General features: G+C 39.9%; 1 protein-coding gene across 1 annotated transcript; it reads left to right on the top strand.

Moving 5' to 3' along the window:
• The first annotated feature begins 7,670 nt into the window (after positions 1-7,670).
• ampd1 (adenosine monophosphate deaminase 1 (isoform M)) lies at positions 7,671-18,757 on the top strand. The gene is made up of 14 exons (XM_051949954.1): positions 7,671-7,852; positions 8,025-8,169; positions 11,389-11,554; positions 11,644-11,863; positions 12,218-12,347; positions 12,813-13,007; positions 13,785-13,916; positions 14,200-14,363; positions 14,533-14,659; positions 14,927-15,090; positions 15,318-15,438; positions 17,614-17,787; positions 18,098-18,208; positions 18,352-18,757. The coding sequence occupies exons 1-14, from the start codon at positions 7,701-7,703 to the stop codon at positions 18,505-18,507; spliced, it is 2,157 nt and encodes a 718-aa protein (XP_051805914.1). The 5' UTR covers positions 7,671-7,700; the 3' UTR covers positions 18,508-18,757.
• The last annotated feature ends 956 nt before the right edge of the window (positions 18,758-19,713 follow it).

Raw genomic sequence — 19,713 nt, 5'->3', positions numbered from 1 at the left:
TCTCTGTCTGCATAAAAGTAGTGTTGGAACACACTGTCGCACCAAACCCTCCAGAGCATTATTTAAACAATATGGTACTGCAGAACGTAGTGTGTTGCTATAAAAATGTCTAGGAAAAGGCGACTAACAATAGAAGAAAAACAGGCTATCATAGCACTTTAAAATGTAGGTCTTTATTATAGAGAAATTGGGAAGAATGGTTTCAGTGAGTACAGCTTTCTTCACCATTAAAAGGTACTCAGAAACTGGAGGAAACTCTGACAGGAAGAGGTCTGAAAGACCCAAAGCCACAACAGAATCAGAAGACAAGTTTCTGAGAGTTAACAGCTTGGTGAAAGGAGGCTGACTGGACAACAGCTTCAAGCTTAATAGTGATCGTAGTAAGAAGTGTCAGTTTCAGCTGTGAAGAGAAGATTTGGAGTTGTATCTCTGACCGGTGGAATTGCAGCAAGAAAGCCATTGTTAAGATGTCAGAATAAGAAACAGAGGCTTGCCTGGCCCGTGAAACACTGCCAATGGACTACTGAAGACGAGAAGAAGGTATTCTGGACTGATGAATCAAAATTTTAAATCTTTGGTTCATCATGCAGGATTTTTTGAGTAGGTGAAAGGATGATTAATCAGTGTGTGACATCAACTGTCAAACATGGAGGAGGAAGCGTGACCGTCTGGGGCTGTTTTGCTGGATCCAGGGTAGGTGACTTGTACAAAGTGAGAGGAACCCTGAACCTAAACGGCTACCACAGCATTCTGCAGCACCATGCAGTACCCTCTGGTATGTTCCTAGTTGGTCAGAGGTTCATCCTACAGCAAGATAATGACTCAAAACATAAGTTCAAGCTATGTACCAGTATTGTCAAGAACAATGAGTTATGTTTTAGTACTTCAAATAGATTGTGGCTGCATTGTAGCCCAGATCCAGCCATTTTTAAAGACAAATTCATTGGTAAATGAATATATTTCCGAAGGATTCACTTTCTTGTGTCTTTCCACTGCCATACAACAGAGTCTGATGCATCACTTCTTTTACTTTTTAATGTGCCACATAGTATACAGTCAAAAATACAACAACAGTGCATGTTGTCCAATGTGTATGTATGTGTAAAATAGTAACTAGCTCAGTCTTATTAACCTGTCCTGTACATATGCTGTCAGCAGTGGAGGATACTGGTTTTAGCTCTGGCTGTGCCTCTGTATCTTTCTATCAGGAAACACGATTACAATCCAGACAGAACATGTAAACAAGCTGCAACCCTCAGCCACCCCAGCAGAGCACATAGCACACACATTCCCCTGTTAGCTTGCTGCATAATGTTTTCCATTTTTAAAATTAGGGCTTTTAACCTTTTCCTATACTCCCTTTGCCTGTTTTGTAGAATTATCTTTATATAACCTACGCAACAAAACATTTTCCTGCAGTAGATGCTCACATGTACACAATGCAGTGTGTTTATGCTGCCAGAATTTCTGCAGTGAGCTGGCATGTAAAAAATGTGTGACACTGTGAATCTTAAGTGAGTAGCAAATATATTAAATAAATGAATTAAAATATTTGATGCTCACAAACCAGGAGAAGGCTGTAAGAAGACGTATAGTCTTTTTATGTAACTGTTTCTCCAGGTTGTAATGTAATTAAGAAATGACAGTTGACAGCAGCAGTGGCGGTCAAGCTGATGTGTGGAACACAAAGAAAACCTTCTGAGAGAAGAGCTTGTAAGAAGGCAAATTAAGACCTGTAACCTATAAAAGGCCATCAGTGATATTTGCAGACTCTAGAGCTGTGGTTCACTGTGCAGAGACACCCAGAAGTGGAAGAATCATCAGAAGAAAACCTTTTCTGTGAGAGACTAATATGGGACACTTCTTATCAAATTTCGACAGGTGCCAATGAGAAGCTGCTATGTCACAAGTGGGCGGTACTTTGTCCTAAGGCGTCTAATCAGAGGCTGCCATGCCATAAGACGGGTTATAGTATTATAGTTTTTTCTGAATGTTATGCTTTCTTGTCCCTTTCAGCTGAATAAAAGGAGGAGAAGCCATCCGAAAATGGACTTTTCTGCTCTGAAATCTGTCGATTTGTAGTTTATTGTGATGTATTCTGTCACGTGTGTTTGGAATATTTCTTGCACTTTTCAAACACTTTAGTCCTGAGACATGAATGCATTTTCTCTCCAAATAGAAAAGCTGCTGACTTCATGCTTGTTTAACCCAATTAATGTCTTACCATCTTAATAACCTTTACAAAAATTGACTTTATTACCTCAGTAAAATGATATTGTGCTTAACACACCTGAAATGGTGAAATGTTTATTCAGGATTTGCCTGTCTTGGTTTCAAAGTGACAACTTCTGTGTGTTATGCATGTGTACATTATGTACGGATACTGAATCACATAATCTACATATGTGTACATTTTTTTTTTTTATAAAGATCTGTTGATCAGTTCATCACTTGACTGTGGAAAATTGCAGGAAACGTCCACATGTCCAAACCCAAATCAGAGCAGAGGCTGGACAGAGGAACACCTGTTGTAGTTTGGCAAAAGTCAGGGTGATGATGATGATAGGAGTAATATGAGATGGAGAAGCTTGGCCTTTGGCTCCCTCCTACCCATTTAAACCACATGTCTAGCTACTGATCATGTCTCAAGTTCATAGCGACAGAAAGTCACTATTCTCGACCTGGCAAAATAAACTCTGCAGAGAACATTTCATTGATGCTCCCTGTGCACTGATGCAATAGTACTTTAAGTTCGCATTCATATGGTAATCTGGAACACTGTGGCACTGAGTTTTGCACTGGAAGACGAGTTGGTCTTACTAAAACATGCAGTAGTGAGTCAAGAATTGTCAAAGAGAAAACACTGTCCCAAGAGATTAGTCAGTTATATCTGCTTTTTGAAATAACAGTAGAAAAAAAAAACCTGTTTGTAATACTACAAATACTAAGAGAGTATGAACTTTAGCATTAAAGTTTACAGATATGGATGGTATTTTAATGAAATGTATAATCTGAAAAGTTATGTCATTAAGTGCATGTCCTGATTTGCTTTGCAGATGTTTCCAGTTCTGACTAGTATTTTAATTTGTGAAGGCTGAACTGACTGACTGCCCAATTCTAACTTGATCTCCTTAACTAGTTGTGCTGAAAGATGAACTTTGACATTTCGGATCACATTCTCTAAAAATAGCTGGCTTGTTAGGTGTCTCCAAGCAGCAGAGACGGGACTGAGATAGAGCTGAATAGTGTTGTGTGAGTAAATGGTCACCAAATTTACAAAACACATACAGTCATGTGACAAATTACAGGAACAACCAACTTAAAGTGTCTTAATGAGGTGGTGATTCAGTATTTGAGGCCAGAACAGCTTCAGTGCTCCTTAGCAATAACTCTCCCAGTCTCCATTATTCCAAAAGATACTTTTAATTCACATTTTTTTGATCAACCCATCTTGTAGTATCAATGGAGGCATTGTCATCTTTGGCAACTCCCATCGGAGTAGAAATGTTTCATCACAAGCACAATATATCTTTGTGTTGATTTACAAGTAGACCCAAACTATGCCAGCAAACTGCCTTTCACAGCAAAACGGAGCCACCAGATACCTTCTAACTGTAGGGGTTAAAGGTCCAGCTTTTGCCTTCAAACTGTCTCCAGTATGTTTTTTTCTACATCTTGTGGTATTTGGCCATGCTGATGGTTGAGTTTTGCAAAACTTGACTTTAAAGTCTGTCAATAACTGCTCAGCTCGAGAGTTGCAATTCTTGTAAAACCATATCATTTTAATGTTTCTTTATAAAAATTCTGATCAATCAAATCAAAAGCAAAGCTAATATCTGTCGGTCAGGCCATTGTAGGAAGAAGGCCACTGCAGCTCTGACTATTGGTACTATGTCTCATTCTATATCTCCTGATGACTGCTGCCACTTGTTTTTAGTTGGTCACAGGTTATCTCGTGTCCTTTTTCGTCTTTGTGAGGTCAAAAAATAGAATTTTTCAGTTTCCCCGTGCAACTTTGTCCATGTTGAGCCACAATGCAGACATGGAGATAGACTCAACCTATAGGTCCAACACTGAAAAGGTTTCAGTTGACAGGTCATTTTATAACCATGCTCAGTTTTGTTTCAATAATCATAAGTTTTCTAACTTGTGTGTCAGTGGTCAGATTTGTATTCACTTTTGTTGCATTGAGCTTCTACTTTGGGGTCTGTTTTTTCAACATAGCCTTGAAATATCATGCCCGTGAAAGACATTGAATATGCTCAGCATGAACACATTCCATTCAATTCAATTCAATTCAATTCAATTCAATTCAATTTTACAATTTTATTGCATCAATTTAGAGAATAAGCCACCTCAGGGCATTTCACATGGTAAGGTTGAAAGTGTACAATATAATATTATACAGAGATACCCATCAAATTCAACAACTGCATTTAAGCATTGGACTTGGAAACAGTGGGAAGTAAAAGACTTGTATACCCACCTGTCATGCTGGTAGCAACTTGTTCAGCTATGAGGATGTTGTATAACACAGCCCCCTCCTACAGTCGTACCCGTCTCATTGTCAAAACAGTGTGCCTGTCAGAGAGACTTAAATAGATCTTGACACATACGAGTCCCCCATTACACCGAGGCATATTCCATGTGGGCACAGCCGGTTCTGGTAACACGTGAGACAGAGGTTACTTAATATTGCCCAGACCAAGCACAGGGCTCCACACTTCCCTCCTACAGTGGTCCAGAGCCTGACCACCTTTACCAGTCCTCAGGAAGCGTTCACTGGAAAAGCATCACCATGCCTAAAGTCTTAGTGCCAGGTGAGTTTGGGCAGAGTGACTCTGAGCTTGAATGTGTACTACATCAATAAGAAGAGGCATTGTTAGCATTTTCAAAGCTGTGTTTATCACTGGCTTAACTTAGAGAAGTCTTTACCAATAGTGTATTCACTTCCGTCTTATTCTGCTTTGTCGTTGGTCAATACATTGAAAAAAATAAAATTCCACCCTTGTGTCTGCAAACCGAGGTGAGTGCAAATGAGAACTCCCAAAACTGTACAAAAATACTTTGAATGTGCGTTACAGAGATCACACTCGTGACTGTGCAGCATACAGTAACATCAACCATACAAGAAATAAATTCCCATTTGCTTAGCAAAGCCGCTCTAATGGCACTGACAGCTGCAATGAGAGGTTCACTGGGGTTACATGCATTTAGTTTGATATGAAGCACACACTGCAAGACATCTTTGCTTCGTGGTCTATGGCTGCACCAAACTGCTGACTACGGTAGTTTGAGTTTTCATAATTTGTCAAAATACCATTCCTGAGCATTCAAAATTATATTCTGACACTTGTGGCCTGTGTATCAGCTGTTGGGTGGGTGATTAAGTGTCAGCTGTGAATATGTCAGGAGAGGATATAAGATGGATGTGTCCTGTCAGCACTTTTACTCAGATCAAGTGCGACATAAGATCAGGTCATGCAGTAACTTTGACTCAGTTTGTTTTCATTCTATTTATTTTTGGAGCACATCCCCAGCCTAAAAACCTCTACCATTCTAAATGCCATTGTAATCTTTGCTAAAAATAGGCTTGCATTCACCAGGTGCAGGGCAACTGGTCTGACACATTATACCTCCAAAAGTTTTTCAAACTGTAAAAAATAGAAATGCAATGGCCTAATCAGCTGTAGTCTGGAAAGTTTGATTTAACAGAGATATTGACTGTAATGGTTCTGCAGATACTGGTGGGGAATGTGATTGACTCGGTGTCTTGCAGTCTACGGAGGCAGATTTTATGACCAGCAAATCTGCAAACGGAACAGGTGTTGAGAGTGGATATAAATGTTAAAGGCCCTGTTTATCACAAAGGCCACATGTTGCACTTATTTCTAGTGGCATTTAGCCAGTCTTGTTTCACATTATGCAGGCTAACGGGATTTAAACTCAACATAGTCCAGAAATATTTGCAATTCCAATAATAATCTGAAGAAGGGGAAGCGCCAGCGAGATTGTTTTCACTAAAGACAGTAAGCCAGCGGAGAGCTTTTGTGAAACACACTTACTTCCGTATTATTGATTGCTTTGTAACATTAACACACATTTTCTGTTTTCCCTATTAACCTGGGCTGGCCCATCCTAACTGGGAATTTTCGCTAACTCAGCAGAGGGAGAAAATGAATATTGAGCAAGGAAATTTGATGGGAGTCAAAAAGACAATGTGAAGCATACCAGATACATTAGTTACTGCATGGATGTTAATAATTTCAACAAATAGCTCTACATTTGAGTGCAAACTATTAATATGAATCTTGGCAAACAAACACTTATCCCATGTAATGGAGCATAGGGGAAACACCATTTATTTATATACTGTTCACATTCAATATCATTTTTTTTTTTACTGATTGCACAATATTTGTATCAGATCACAAGCACAGAATCAAAACTGTCCTTGCCACCAAAGAACAGGCATAGATAGCTCTTGCAGAAAATACTATCTGTACTGTTATAAATTCTTGTGAGTATCTTGCATATTTGATTCAAAACCTGTTGAAGTTATGAAAGCATTTCTGCATGTGGTGGGAAAATGGAATTACCATGTCTTTGTCCAGCTGTAGAAACTGTAAAATTCCATTTAACAGTCATGTGACCTCTGACCTGGTGTTTCACCTTAATTCCACTTATCCATTTACCACAAAGTGTAAACACTCATCCAACATTTAGTTTTATTACTCATATTCACAAAATTTGTGACTGCATGTACTTCTAATTTATATTGGTAGTGTCAGAGCGGATTCTTTGTTAGCAATATTATAGAGCAGTCTATGTTCCTAATATCCTAAGTGTTGACTAGTATCGCATCTATATGGTGTTGTTTTTTATCCATCAGCTGTAGATAAGGTCACCACGGTGGGACATGTTCATGTATAACACTTTGAATATAACATTTTCTAACCAATGCTTTTCTAACACTCTCTTTTCTGGACTTTATTCCGGGTGGTTCTTCTCACTTGATGGGCATAATCAGAGTCGCAGAGTAAGTACTGAGGATGATAAGTGGAGCTTAAATTCACTATGATGTTAAGCTCCATATAGGAACTGTTGTCTTAGAGTAGACAACCGTGGCTCTTGGATAATAAATGCATGTAAGAAGTGGTGTTTGATCTAAAGGACGTGTTAAGTAGAGCCACTTAGACTGTTCATTGTGTTTCTTTTGAACACTGCAGCTTGGTTCATAACTCCATTCATTTCAGACCATGACCCTCTTTTCTCACCATGTTTTTGACCTACTGACAAATTCATCCACATTGAGCCAATCAAATTAAAAAAAAAAGATAAAATAATACTACAAAATAAACAGTGACTGAAAACTGGGTCTGGAGTTATGCATCACAGAAGGCTTTACCATCCTGTATCCACATGAGTCAATTGTGGTTATGAATGTTCGCATGTACTAAAGTCTGTACACATCCGGCTCAAGTGGTTATGTGCCTTCTGTGTCATAGATGTCCAAAAATCCACCATTGTGGATTTCATCTTTCAGCAGTAATATTCATGTAGTGTAGTTCAGCAGTTAAAGCATCCTGAACGTGGCTTACCTGGTTTAGTTCAGTGCGGCATGATGTGATGGAAGCAGAAGGCATATGTGTTATCAAGAATACATACCTTTGGCATGCCTGACAGAGACCGATGACAAGATGAGGGCCTTCGCGGAGACGGTCTTTGCATCTGAGACCAAAGGCGAGGACATCCGCGATGAAATCTCCTTGTTTGATGTGGCTGACGACTGTCCCATCATCCACGAAGAGATGGCCCATCATCTGCAGGTTGATGATGATGCTGAGAAACGGTGAGACGGAAGATATCAGTTTATTTCGCAAAATGGTGAAAACAGGACATTTTAATTTGAAAACGCAGCTACATTGTACTAATCTGTGGAGATAATTTGTTGCTCATGACAACTTTTCAGAAATTTTGACAGTGGATGAAGCCATCCACTAAACCTCACCTCTTGTCCACAGCAAGAGGCGCTGCCGCACCACAGCCAAGGCGGCGGCTGGTTCTCAGGCTGCTGCCACTTCAGTGTCAGTGGAGGTGGACATGCCGACTTACCTGGAGGTGCCAGAATTCCAGAGAGTGGCCATCATTGGAGACTATGCTGCTGGGGTATTGTTTATGTGTTTATTGTTTCTATTGTTTCTAGTGGCATTTAGCCAGTCTGTTTATTTGGATGTATATTTTATATATAAAATTTGGACACACCTTCTCATTCAATGTTTTTTCTTGATCTTTTTCTACTTTCTACATTTTATATACATACTGAAGACATCAAAACTATGAAGCAAGATATATGGAATTAAGTAGCAAACAAACAATTGTGAAATAACTAAGTATCTTTTCTGTTTTAGATTCCTCAAAGTAGCCACCCTTTACGCTGATTACTGCTTTGCAAACTCTTGGCTGTCTCTCAGTGAGCTTCATGAGGTAGTCACCTGAAACGGTTTTCACTTCACAGGTGTGCCTTGTCAAAGTTAATTTGTGGAATTGATTGCCTTGTAAATGAGGTTGGAACCATCAATTGTGTTGTGCAAAAGTCAGGTTGGTTTACAGTTGACAGCCCTATTTGACAACTGTCAGAATCTATGTTATCTATATTATGGCAAGAACCAATCAGTGAAGTAAAGAGAAACGACAGTCATTACTTTAAGAACTGGAGGTCAGTCAGTTTGGAAAATTGCAAAAATTCTGAATGTATCCCCAAGTGCAGTCATAAAAACCATCAAGTGCTATGACAAAACAGGTTCAAAAGAGGACTGCCGCAGAAAAGGAAGACCAAGAGTCTCCTCTGCTGCTGAGGATAAGTTCATCTGAGTCACCAGCCTCAGAAATCACAAGTTAACCGCACCTCAGATTAGAGCCCAGATAAATGCCACACAGAGTTCTGGTAGCAGACACATCTCTACATCAACTGTTCAGAGGAGACTGCCCCAATCAGGCCTTTATTTTCAAATAGTTGCTATGAAAACACTACTAAGGAAGAGTAACAAGAAACACAAGGAACAGACATGAGACCAGTAGAAATCTGTGCTTTGGTCAGATGAATCAAATCTGAGATCTTTGGTTCCACCTAAGGTGAGCAGATGGTCTCTACATGCATGGTTCCCACAATGAAGCATGGAGGAGGTATGATGGTGTGGGGGTGCTTTGCTGGTGACACTGTTGGGGATTTATTCAAAAGTGAAGGCACACTGAACCAGCATGGCTACCACAGCATCCCGCAGAGACATGCCATCCCATCTGGTTTGCATTTAGTTGGACCATCATTTATTTTTCAACATGACAATGACCTCAAACACACCTCCAGGCTGTGTAAGGGCTATTTGACCAAGAAGGAGAGTGATGGAGTGCTGCATCAGATGACCTGGCCTCCACAGTCACCTGACCTAAACCCAATCCAGATGGTTTGGGATGAGATGGACCACAGAGTGAAGGCAAAAAGGACCAACAAGTGCTCAGCATCTCATGGAACTCCTTCAAGATTGTTATGAAACTATCTCAGGTGACTACCTCATGAAGCTCATCGAGAGAATGCCAAGAGTGTGCAAAGCAGTAATCAAAGAGTGGCTATTTTGAAGAATTTAAAATATAAAACATGCTTTGACTTAGTTCACATTTTTTTGTTTACTACATAATTCCATATGTGTTCATTCATCGTTTTGATGCCTTCAGTGAAAATCTACAATGTAAATAATTGTGAAAATAAAGAAAAACCATTAAATGAGCAGATGTGTCCAAACTTTTGACTGGTAGTGTATATATGGGGTTTAGTCACAGGTGCAATGAAGCAAGTACACAAGCAACAGTGAGCCAGGAGTGATCAGACATGAAAGAGACGAAACAGTAGAGAGCAATTAAACATGGCCATGCCTCCTATTCAATATTTAAATACTTTAATAGAGCTGTTGATCTTCAGGTGTGACTTTAAATCAACAACTGCTTAGTCAGACTGACGGGTATTTCAGTCACTTTAGCCTTTCAGCTACATCCGCTAATATGCTAAACCAGGTTTAGAGATTAATTTGATAAGTTTAGTCAAAACTTAGAAATAAAAACAACAGAAATGAATAGACCCTGGTCAGAATGTAATCCTGTATTTCATCAACCAGCTGCTTCCTTTAAGCCCTTAATTATAAATAAAGGCAATAAAGAAGTAATAGTAACTCATATATCAGACTAAATAAACTCTTCCCAAGCGGATTTTTAGCCAGAATTTTGTTTTACATGGTTTCATTTATTTGAAAAGGGAGCCTTGTCAGATTAGTTTGTGCAAAGTTTGTGACTTCTAAATATCTAAAGAACTCACAACTGGGCGAATGAGACAAATGCACCATCAATATGTTGATGCTGTACATATTTCATGTAATTCCGTGATTTAAATCTATAATAGTAACTCCCAATCTTGTGAGATAAATTTTAAAAAATGGAAGCTAGATATTTGAAGTCGACAAGTTGACACCTGTAGCAGTTAACTTCATTTCCCTCTGTATGCTACCAAAGACTTGGCCAAATGGGCATGGATGCACTTATTAAATGTGTCTGTTAGTCTTCTCATATTAGCAGATTCCCATGTATGGAGCTCATCTGAGAGCAGGCTGGGGTTCAGATTTCATGACTGATTATTATTTGTGCTTCAGATAACTCAGATCTCACATTTGTTAAAGTACAATTTCAGTTAACTCATTACATAACATATTGCATAACATCACCAAGATCAAATGGCTGCTCATGTAGCAGCATGAGAAAACTAGGGGTGATGTTTTGTACAGCAAGCTGACTCCTGAAAGTGCTTCGGTGCTGTCTGTGTAGCTGGTGTGAGTATTAACACTAATTATAATAACTTTTATTTACAAAACACATTTTCTAAACCAAGTTCCTATTCAAAAGGCAGCAAAATAAAACAGACAACTCATAAAATCATCCCAAAACATGGTGGGAATCATGGTGAAAACAGGAGTGATGGGAGTGTGGCTCTTGGTTCTTTCTTTAAATTAAAAAAAAAAAATCTACTTATATCTTGATGAACACTTATTTTTTGAAAAAAGTTTTCACAAAAAAGGCAAACTTCTCATTGTCTTCTACTTTCTAAAAAATCTAATTAAGTTCAAGATTATATCAAGTAGAAAGTTTCAACAATTAAAACTACAATTCAGCTGCCACCCTTTCTACAAAATAAACAGAATTATCTCCTGTTTCATGTAGCTTTTTCTATTATGAGTTTAACTGTAAGACTTTGCATGAGTGTAAAGTGTCACATTTTAATACAGCCACTAATTTTTGCAGGTATTAACTGTCAGATCTGTTCCATGTGTTATATGTGCTCTTCAGGTGACCATGGATGACTTTGAGCTGTCCTGTAGGGGTCTGTATCGTGCCATGACCATCAGGGAGAAGTACATGAGGCTGGCCTATCAGCGCTTTCCAAGAACGGCCTCCCAGTACCTGCGGGACATCGAGGGAGAGAGCTTCAAACCTGAAGATCAGGTGCAGCCTGGTGAGATGAGGCTCAGTAGATACAAGATGTGTCATGTATCACATTTTAGTGTCTCAAGTGTTCTTTTTATATGTTACATCCGTTCTCAGTCTTCACATCTCCTCCAAAGAATGGGGAAGATCCTTTTGACACTGCGGACCTGCCAAAGAATCTGGGCTACGTTGCCCGCATGAAAGATGGTCTCATCTATGTGTACAACGATGGTGCAGCTGCTGACAAACATCAGCCCAAAGACCTGCCCTGCCCCGACTACAACACCTTCATCGATGACATGAACTTTCTCATTGCTCTCATTGCACAAGGCCCAACGTAAGTCCTCTAAAAGTAGAACTTTACTCTGCTTGAAACCCATCAGCCTTTAAAATGTCCCACAAAGATAGCTCCCATACCTTTTCTTTTAAAACTGTGTCAGGAATTTACCACTTTCAACTTGCCCTCCTTTTAGATGGCCCCCAGGTTACCGAAGTCTTTTATCACAAGTTGTGTGGGTGGTCCTTGGAATCCACACTTGAAAAGTGCAAAATGAAATAACAGCCAATTACAAAGCCGTTTTTAAAACATTTTCCTAATTTTTTTCATGCTGGCCCTTGAAATGTTAAAACTGTTGCATGAATATCAGCTCAGGGTCAGCCCATGTATCATGAGCGCCTCTTTGTTTTGCAGTAAGACTTACACTCACCGCCGTCTGAAGTTCCTCATGTCCAAGTTCAATGTGCATGAGATGTTGAATGAGATGGAGGAGATGAAGGAGCTGAAGATGAATCCTCACAGGGATTTCTACAACTGCAGGAAGGTAACTATAAGCAGAGCATTCTGCATAGACACAGTCATGTTATTTATGCATATACATAAAAAAACTATACAAAATAAGCTCATGCAAATCAGGGCGCCACTATTTTCATGTAGACCTACACAAAAGAGATACATAAACTATGGGTACTGTTGCCACAAGGACTGAATTTCAGAAGAGATGAGTGGATTCCTTCAGGCTCCTCTTAAAATCTTTACATGAACTTTTAATAGGCAAAATGTGCAGCAGATCATAAGTATCAACATATTAATATGAAATATGGCCATATATTATGTGTAAGCACATTATGTAGGTTCAAGACAATACACTTCCTACTTATCTTCCTGTTGTTTTGCAGCTGTCATGGCTCTTGTGCTGTCTTTAGCTCCCTCTTTTGGCCATACATAGTTATTACACCACCTAAACCCCAAACCTCGGTGATTCACTCTCATCTCTGTGCCATTTCAGGTGGACACTCACATCCACGCTGCTGCCTGCATGAACCAGAAGCACCTGCTGCGCTTCATCAAAAAGTCTTACCGTGTGGACGCTGACCGTGTCGTGCACAACCTTAAAGGGAAGGAGGTCACCATGAAGGAGCTCTTTGAGTCTCTGCACCTGCATCCCTACGACCTCACCGTGGACTCACTGGATGTGCACGCCGTACGTTTCTAAGTACATTAGTGGCCTCAGATGTGTGCAGACAATAAAATAACAATTCATGCATACAGGAGTTACATGACAGGAAGGATTTTGTATGAAAGCTTGCAACTATTCATGTTGACTATTTAAATGCACATACTAGTGATTCCATAAAAAGTCAATCAGTGCTTCCCACATGACTCCCTGAGAATCAACAGATCTTTTGTATGTACCGTAGGTTTAGTATATTTAATGAAGTCATGCACAATGTTGCTATCATACTATGACTACATATATATATATATATATATAGGGGAAAGTCAAAAATTGATGAAATAATCCTATTTTAGAAAATGATTCAAACACAGAAGAAATCAGAAGATGGGCCAGAAAGGTACAAGCTGGCTTTGTTTAATATACTAAAGTTGCCATATTGGGAAATTTTTGTTAATATACATTAACACAAGACTCAGATAATAAAACAATAGCTGATGATAATCAGTACTTTTTTGTTTTAGCAGAAATGTGTTAAAATTACAGGATTGTACACATACTCGTAGACAATGTAGGAAGTCTGTTACAACCATATTTGCCATGTCAGGGATTGTACAATAATTAACACTGTCACAAGTTTGCAGAAAAATAGTTCACAAGTTGGTCTCACTGGTGAAGATGACAGTATAAAAACCCGAAACCTGTTGACATTTAAATATCAAGAAGTTTAAGCAAAGATCATGACACTATTTGACCTTCCATGATCAAAATCTATCTTCTTGTATCTCTGTTGTTTCTCTAAAGGGCAGACAAACCTTCCAGCGTTTCGACAAGTTCAACGCCAAATACAACCCAGTGGGAGCCAGTGAGCTGCGTGACCTGTACCTGAAGACAGAGAACCACATCGGTGGAGAGTACTTTGCAACCATCATCAAGGTTAGTTTCTATATATAGCAAGATGTTGTTGTCAGAAGGCATAACAAGAAATGATTTGTCGGTGAAATGATGGTATAACCGCTATTCTGCCTGCAGAAGATCAACAATAAAGAAACAGTATTGACATCCAAGTTCATGCCTGCACATCAATGGGATTTCAATTCTTATTAGTTTACACACAAATCTTGGTTTCTTGTATTTAGCATCCCACTACTGATCAAACTAATCCTTTCCCCTCAAACTTTAAGTGAATTACGCTTGATTTGACCTTTGTGTACACCAGGAAGTAGCAAGTGACCTGGAAGATGCCAAGTACCAGTATGCCGAGCCTCGTCTGTCCATTTATGGCTGCAACCCCAGTGAGTGGATCAAACTGTCCAGCTGGTTCAACAAGAACAGAGTCTTTTCCCCAAACCTCAAATGGATGATTCAAGTACCCAGGATCTAGTAAGTTTTAGGTTTCTAATCTTTCGTCCCTGTAACCTGACATCTGTCAGACCAACAGAAAACTATGAATTATTGCTTGTACTTACAGAGTGTGCTATTAAGGAACCGATCTGTTACCCTGAAACTGACTTAAAAGATTGCTAGACTTCTTTTATCTCTTTGATCTCAGTGACATCTTCAAAGCCAGAAACTTTGTGCCCCACTTTGGCAAGATGTTGGAGAACATTTTCCTTCCCGTGTTCCAGGCTACCATCGACCCACAGTCCAACCCAGAGCTCAGCATCTTCCTCAAGCATGTGAGTTCAGACACAACTAAATACTAAATCTTCTCTTAGACTGATTTATCAACCATGAGTCGGGATGCAATTGTGGGAAAGTTGCATACAACTAAAATGACCACACATCTGGATCACTTTGTAGCCTTAAAAAAATACAACTTCTGTAATACATTAGGAATTCCTGTTATTCACAGCTATCTTCGCTTCAGTTTGGAAACTGTCAGATTAAAAGTGAATCCCTGTATGTCCAGTATAATGGACTGTTTGTTTTTATCCGGACTATAGGTGACAGGTTTTGACAGTGTGGACGATGAGTCCAAACACAGTGGCCACATGTTCTCCACTAAGAGCCCAAAACCAGAGGAGTGGGACATCGCCAAGAACCCCTCCTACACTTACTACATCTATTACATGTATGCCAACATTGCTGTGCTCAATCAGCTCCGCAGGTGAGGAACTTTGCTTCTGGAATACTGGTTTGAATTCTAGGAATAGGATTACTTCATGTTTTGTCTGAGAGACTCCAGGCATTTTTTCATGAGACTTTCCCATCATCTAATCTTCTCAGTAAACTCTTACAGTGAGTTCATATCTGACAACTACAACATTGCAATACATCTCTCTAAGAGTAGTCTCCTTTCTGTGGTGTAATAGTTGTTTACCTTCTGCTCTCCAGACAGAGGGGGATGAACACGTTCACGTTCAGGCCTCACTGCGGTGAGGCCGGTGCCGTCACCCACCTGCTGGCTGCCTTCATGACTGCTGACAACATCTCTCACGGCCTCAACCTCAAGAAGGTCAGTCCTCTGAGTGCAGAATGTCACTTGCTGTGGATTAACACTTTCTTTCAGCAGCACACATGATATATACATTCATTTCGACGTGACTAAGCATCAGTGCACCGACTTCTGTGGAAGAACCATGATGTACTAGAACCACTGACCAACCATGACTATAATGAGAGAAGATTGAAACAGATTCTCTTCTGTTGTTTTGTTCACCATATTTGAATTGAAAAATGAATGATGATAGAACATATGGATCTAACAATGGAAGACGGAAAACTATCCTACAAGTTTATGTGAGCAGATATACATAATTTTGCAATAGTGTTAACTAGAAACTCCCAAGTTTTGTAAATTACAAAAGTCCAATAGCTGCTCTGAATGTTGAGTAAGGCGCTGAATGATTCTTTCCTCAAGGAACAGTTCTGACATTTTTTTTCGGACAATGTTCTCTTACCTGAAAGCAACAAAAGACGTGCATTCAGGATACACAGTATTTTGTATTTTCTGATTAAAGCTCCGTAAAACCCAGATCTAAGACACTTAGTAATCAATTGCGGCTGGCTTTCTCTGTGAACTCATATTGGATTACTGTACCACTGTTGATTTGATTTCCCATTTTCTGAAAAGAGTAAGTTTGTAAGGGGATATTTGGACTGTTGAACAACTAATATTGTAACATCAAGTGCAATGGCACCTCCAGAAATGTATTATGAGGCCAAATGGGGTGAATGTAAATCCTGGGTATACTTTGATTTCTTAATTTGGAGTTAATGTTACTAAATATTTCATGTGCAAAGACTAGTACAGGTACAGTTAACTGCAGATTAAAAACTAAGTGAAGACAACTGAGGTGAAGAAAAGTATACAGTGTCATTTACCATCAGGTCCAGACTGATCCTGTCTCCATGGCAGGAATCATTTATCATTCAAAGCAATTAATGAAGCTACTGCTGTGTTGTGCTGTATTGCGTTGTTTTGCTTTGTGTTGTGTTGTATTGCATTGTGGTGCACTGTGTGCTGTAAGTCTCTCTTTGGACACATTCATATGAATCTTGCTGTGAGTGCTTACTAAACTCAGAGAAAAGTCTCCTACAAACAGCTACAACAAACAGAACTGTAAACCCTTTGACATCTGAGTACGCCTCTGTGAACTGAAGGCACCAACTGTGTCTTTTGTGTTGTCTGTGATGTTTATGGCCGGACTGCTCAGCAGACCTCCTGCTACTACACATAGCCATCTACTGTAGTACTGCTTTCCTCTTCACTCAATGTAGCTGCATTCATTGAAAATTCAACACCAGAGTTTCACTGAATGAACTTGACTTTTCAGACCTTTGGTGGCCACAGGTGCAGCCATAAACCTCAGTCCCTTTGGGGGCACCACTGGTCAAGTGTCAGATTTGGCTGTAAGTTCAGTATCTCTGACTAACTCTCATCATGTCTCTCCGGCTACTCTCATTTCATTCAGTTAAAAACATTTACATCGCAGCCATCTCCCCTCTCCTCTGGTGTTCCCCAAAGCTGCAATCCTGGTCCAGTCTCTGGTCACCTCCTGCAACTCCCTTCTCTCTGGTCTCCCCTCAAGTCCCTCCCTAAACTCCAACTAGTTCAGAATGCTGCAGCCTGGATCATCACCAAGACACCTTCTCTGCACCATATCACCCCTGTTCTCCAACTTTATTAGCTCCCATTCACACACTGCATCATCTACATGCTCCTAACCTTCAAGACCCTCCATAACCTCGCCCCTCCTGAATTCCTCCACATAAATACACCTAGATGGACTCTCAGATCATCTTCCTTTTTCAGCCTCACCGTCCCTCCTGCCCATATGACCACCACGGGCTCCAAAGCTTTCAGCCGCTCTGCCCAGCGCCTCTGGAACTCCCTCCCACATGACAACCGAAACATGCTGCCCATTTTCAAATCCCATCTCAAAACCCACCTGTTCAAACAAGCCTTCACACTCTGACTTTCATCTCAGCGCAAAATTTCTGTTCTGTTTTCAAAATGGTTTAAATTTTAATTTCGAAATTTTTACATCTTTAAGTTTTTTTTATTGTTAATGTGTTTTAACTTTGGTTGTTTGTACAGTGTCCTTGGACTTTGATGAATTATCCCATCAGTAGACTGAAGCTGATCTTGTAAACTCATTTTCTCCACCTCTCAATTGTTCCAATCCAGAGCCCTGTGCTGCAGTACCTGTATTTCCTGGCCCAGATCCCAATTGCCATGTCTCCTCTCAGCAACAACAGCCTGTTCCTGGAATATGCCAAGAACCCCCTGCTGGAGTTCCACAAGAAAGGCCTGGTGGTCTCTCTGTCCACCGACGACCCCATGCAGTTCCACTACACCAAGGTGTGAGCCCATGAGAACGCCTTTGATGATACTGCTCACAATGGTGCACACTGGGTTGTTTATAATGGGCATTGTGTACATTTATAGATGTATGAATTTCAGTTTTCTGAGGTCAGAAGCTAGTTATGTAGTGCACACAAAGTAGAATATAATATGCTCTGAATGAACACCCAATGTAAGAACACACAACAAGTTTACGCCAGAGCGTGCAGATTTAGATGTGTGAAGAATCATCTGTTTTATTCAGTGAATTACACATATGTAACTGATCATGATATCAGAGTGTAAGTCCTGGACTATCTATCCCCAGGAACCCCTGATGGAAGAATATGCCATTGCAGCGCAGGTGTTCAAGCTAAGTACTTGTGACATGTGTGAGATCTCCAGGAGCAGTGTGATCCAGAGCGCCCTGTCTCACGAGGTAACAAACACAACGTTCCTCTGACAGATCTATACAGATCCTATCATCACAGCTTACAGGCATCAGACGACACATCATGTTCCACATGCAGGTCATTTTATGCTTGCATTAAAGCATGCTGTTGATCTTGTTTTGTGCTCCAGGAAAAGGTCCACTTCCTGGGTCAGGATTACCTGAAAGAGGGTCCAGAGGGCAATGACATCCGCAAGACCAACGTGGCCCAGATCCGTATGGCGTACCGCTATGAGACCCTCTGCTATGAGCTCAACCTCATCAAGGAGGGCCTGAAGACTGAGTAAAATCTTGGTCCAAAGTCATCTCTTTTGTGATGTAGAAAGTCTTCTCCTTTTGTTTTTCACAGTAACTCTTAAGCTAATAAATCTTTTAAAAAAGACCTTCTATTGCACTGATGCTGTCTTCTTTGAAGGAAGAAATGTGTCTTAACTGTATGCCATATGCACATTGTTTCAAAAGTACATTACAGTGTGTAAATAGCAACTGGAGAAACATCGTGTATAAGAATGAAAAGAAATAAATGTGAAATATCAAGGGAGTGTTTGTGATTTTTCCATACCACTTTGCAATGTTATTTGCTTGACAGCAGGATCTTGTCCAGTTCTGTTGTTTGTACTTTGGCAGTGTGACTGTTGCCTTCAGACGTTTCTTGTAAGCTTGGCGCCTTGTTGTTTTTATATCCTGCACCAAAAGTACTTTTCTGTTTATTGCACAAGAAGTTTAGTCATTTTGTTGTGCCAGCAGAATGAAGAGGAAAATGTGCATCAGTCATGCAAATTTAATGAAGTTATTAGTCTGAATTGTTGCAGACAGCATCAGTTTTACTCACAGTTATTGACAGCTTCCATGATGTCTGCCATTTGCATTTTTAAAAAGCCCACGGTAGCAATACACTTAGCCCTCAGTCTGAAAATGTGTAGGATGTTGTCAGACATCTTGGCGTCTTCCTGGATTTGTCTTTGAGTTTTAATAAACAAGTCAGCATCACCACAAGGAGCAGCTTTTTGCCAGACTAAAGCTGGCTTTATCTACTTCTGTGGTGTTGACACAGTCCAACAGTCCTGTCACTTCCTCCATGCATTTGTATACACTGCTGCATGTTATTAACTTTATGTTCTGTCCTTTCTTTCTGTACATCCCTGCAGGTATTTTGAAATCTGAACTTGCACATGTCTGACATGCAATTACTGGTTCTACCATCCTGTCTAGTGTTTATGCTTTCCTTTCTGTTTGTATCCACTTTCCTTTTGTCTCTCCCCTTAACTCTCACCCTAACTGGTTAAGGCAGACAGCCGCCCTCCCTGACCCTGGTTCTGCTGGAGGTCTATTCTTCTCTACTGTAATAAGGTGGACTCAGAAAATCTTTGAATTTGTTTGGTTTTCTTTGTATACTGTTGTCTTGTCTTAACATTTGTGCCAGATTTTTTTTTAGAACATATTACACTATTGGCTCTTAGCTTTAGCATTTAAATTAGTCATTTTAATTTATA

This window comes from Acanthochromis polyacanthus, chromosome 6 (assembly GCF_021347895.1).
Source record: "Acanthochromis polyacanthus isolate Apoly-LR-REF ecotype Palm Island chromosome 6, KAUST_Apoly_ChrSc, whole genome shotgun sequence".
Taxonomy (NCBI): domain Eukaryota; kingdom Metazoa; phylum Chordata; class Actinopteri; family Pomacentridae; genus Acanthochromis; species Acanthochromis polyacanthus.
This window is presented reverse-complemented; position numbering and strand designations above follow the sequence as displayed.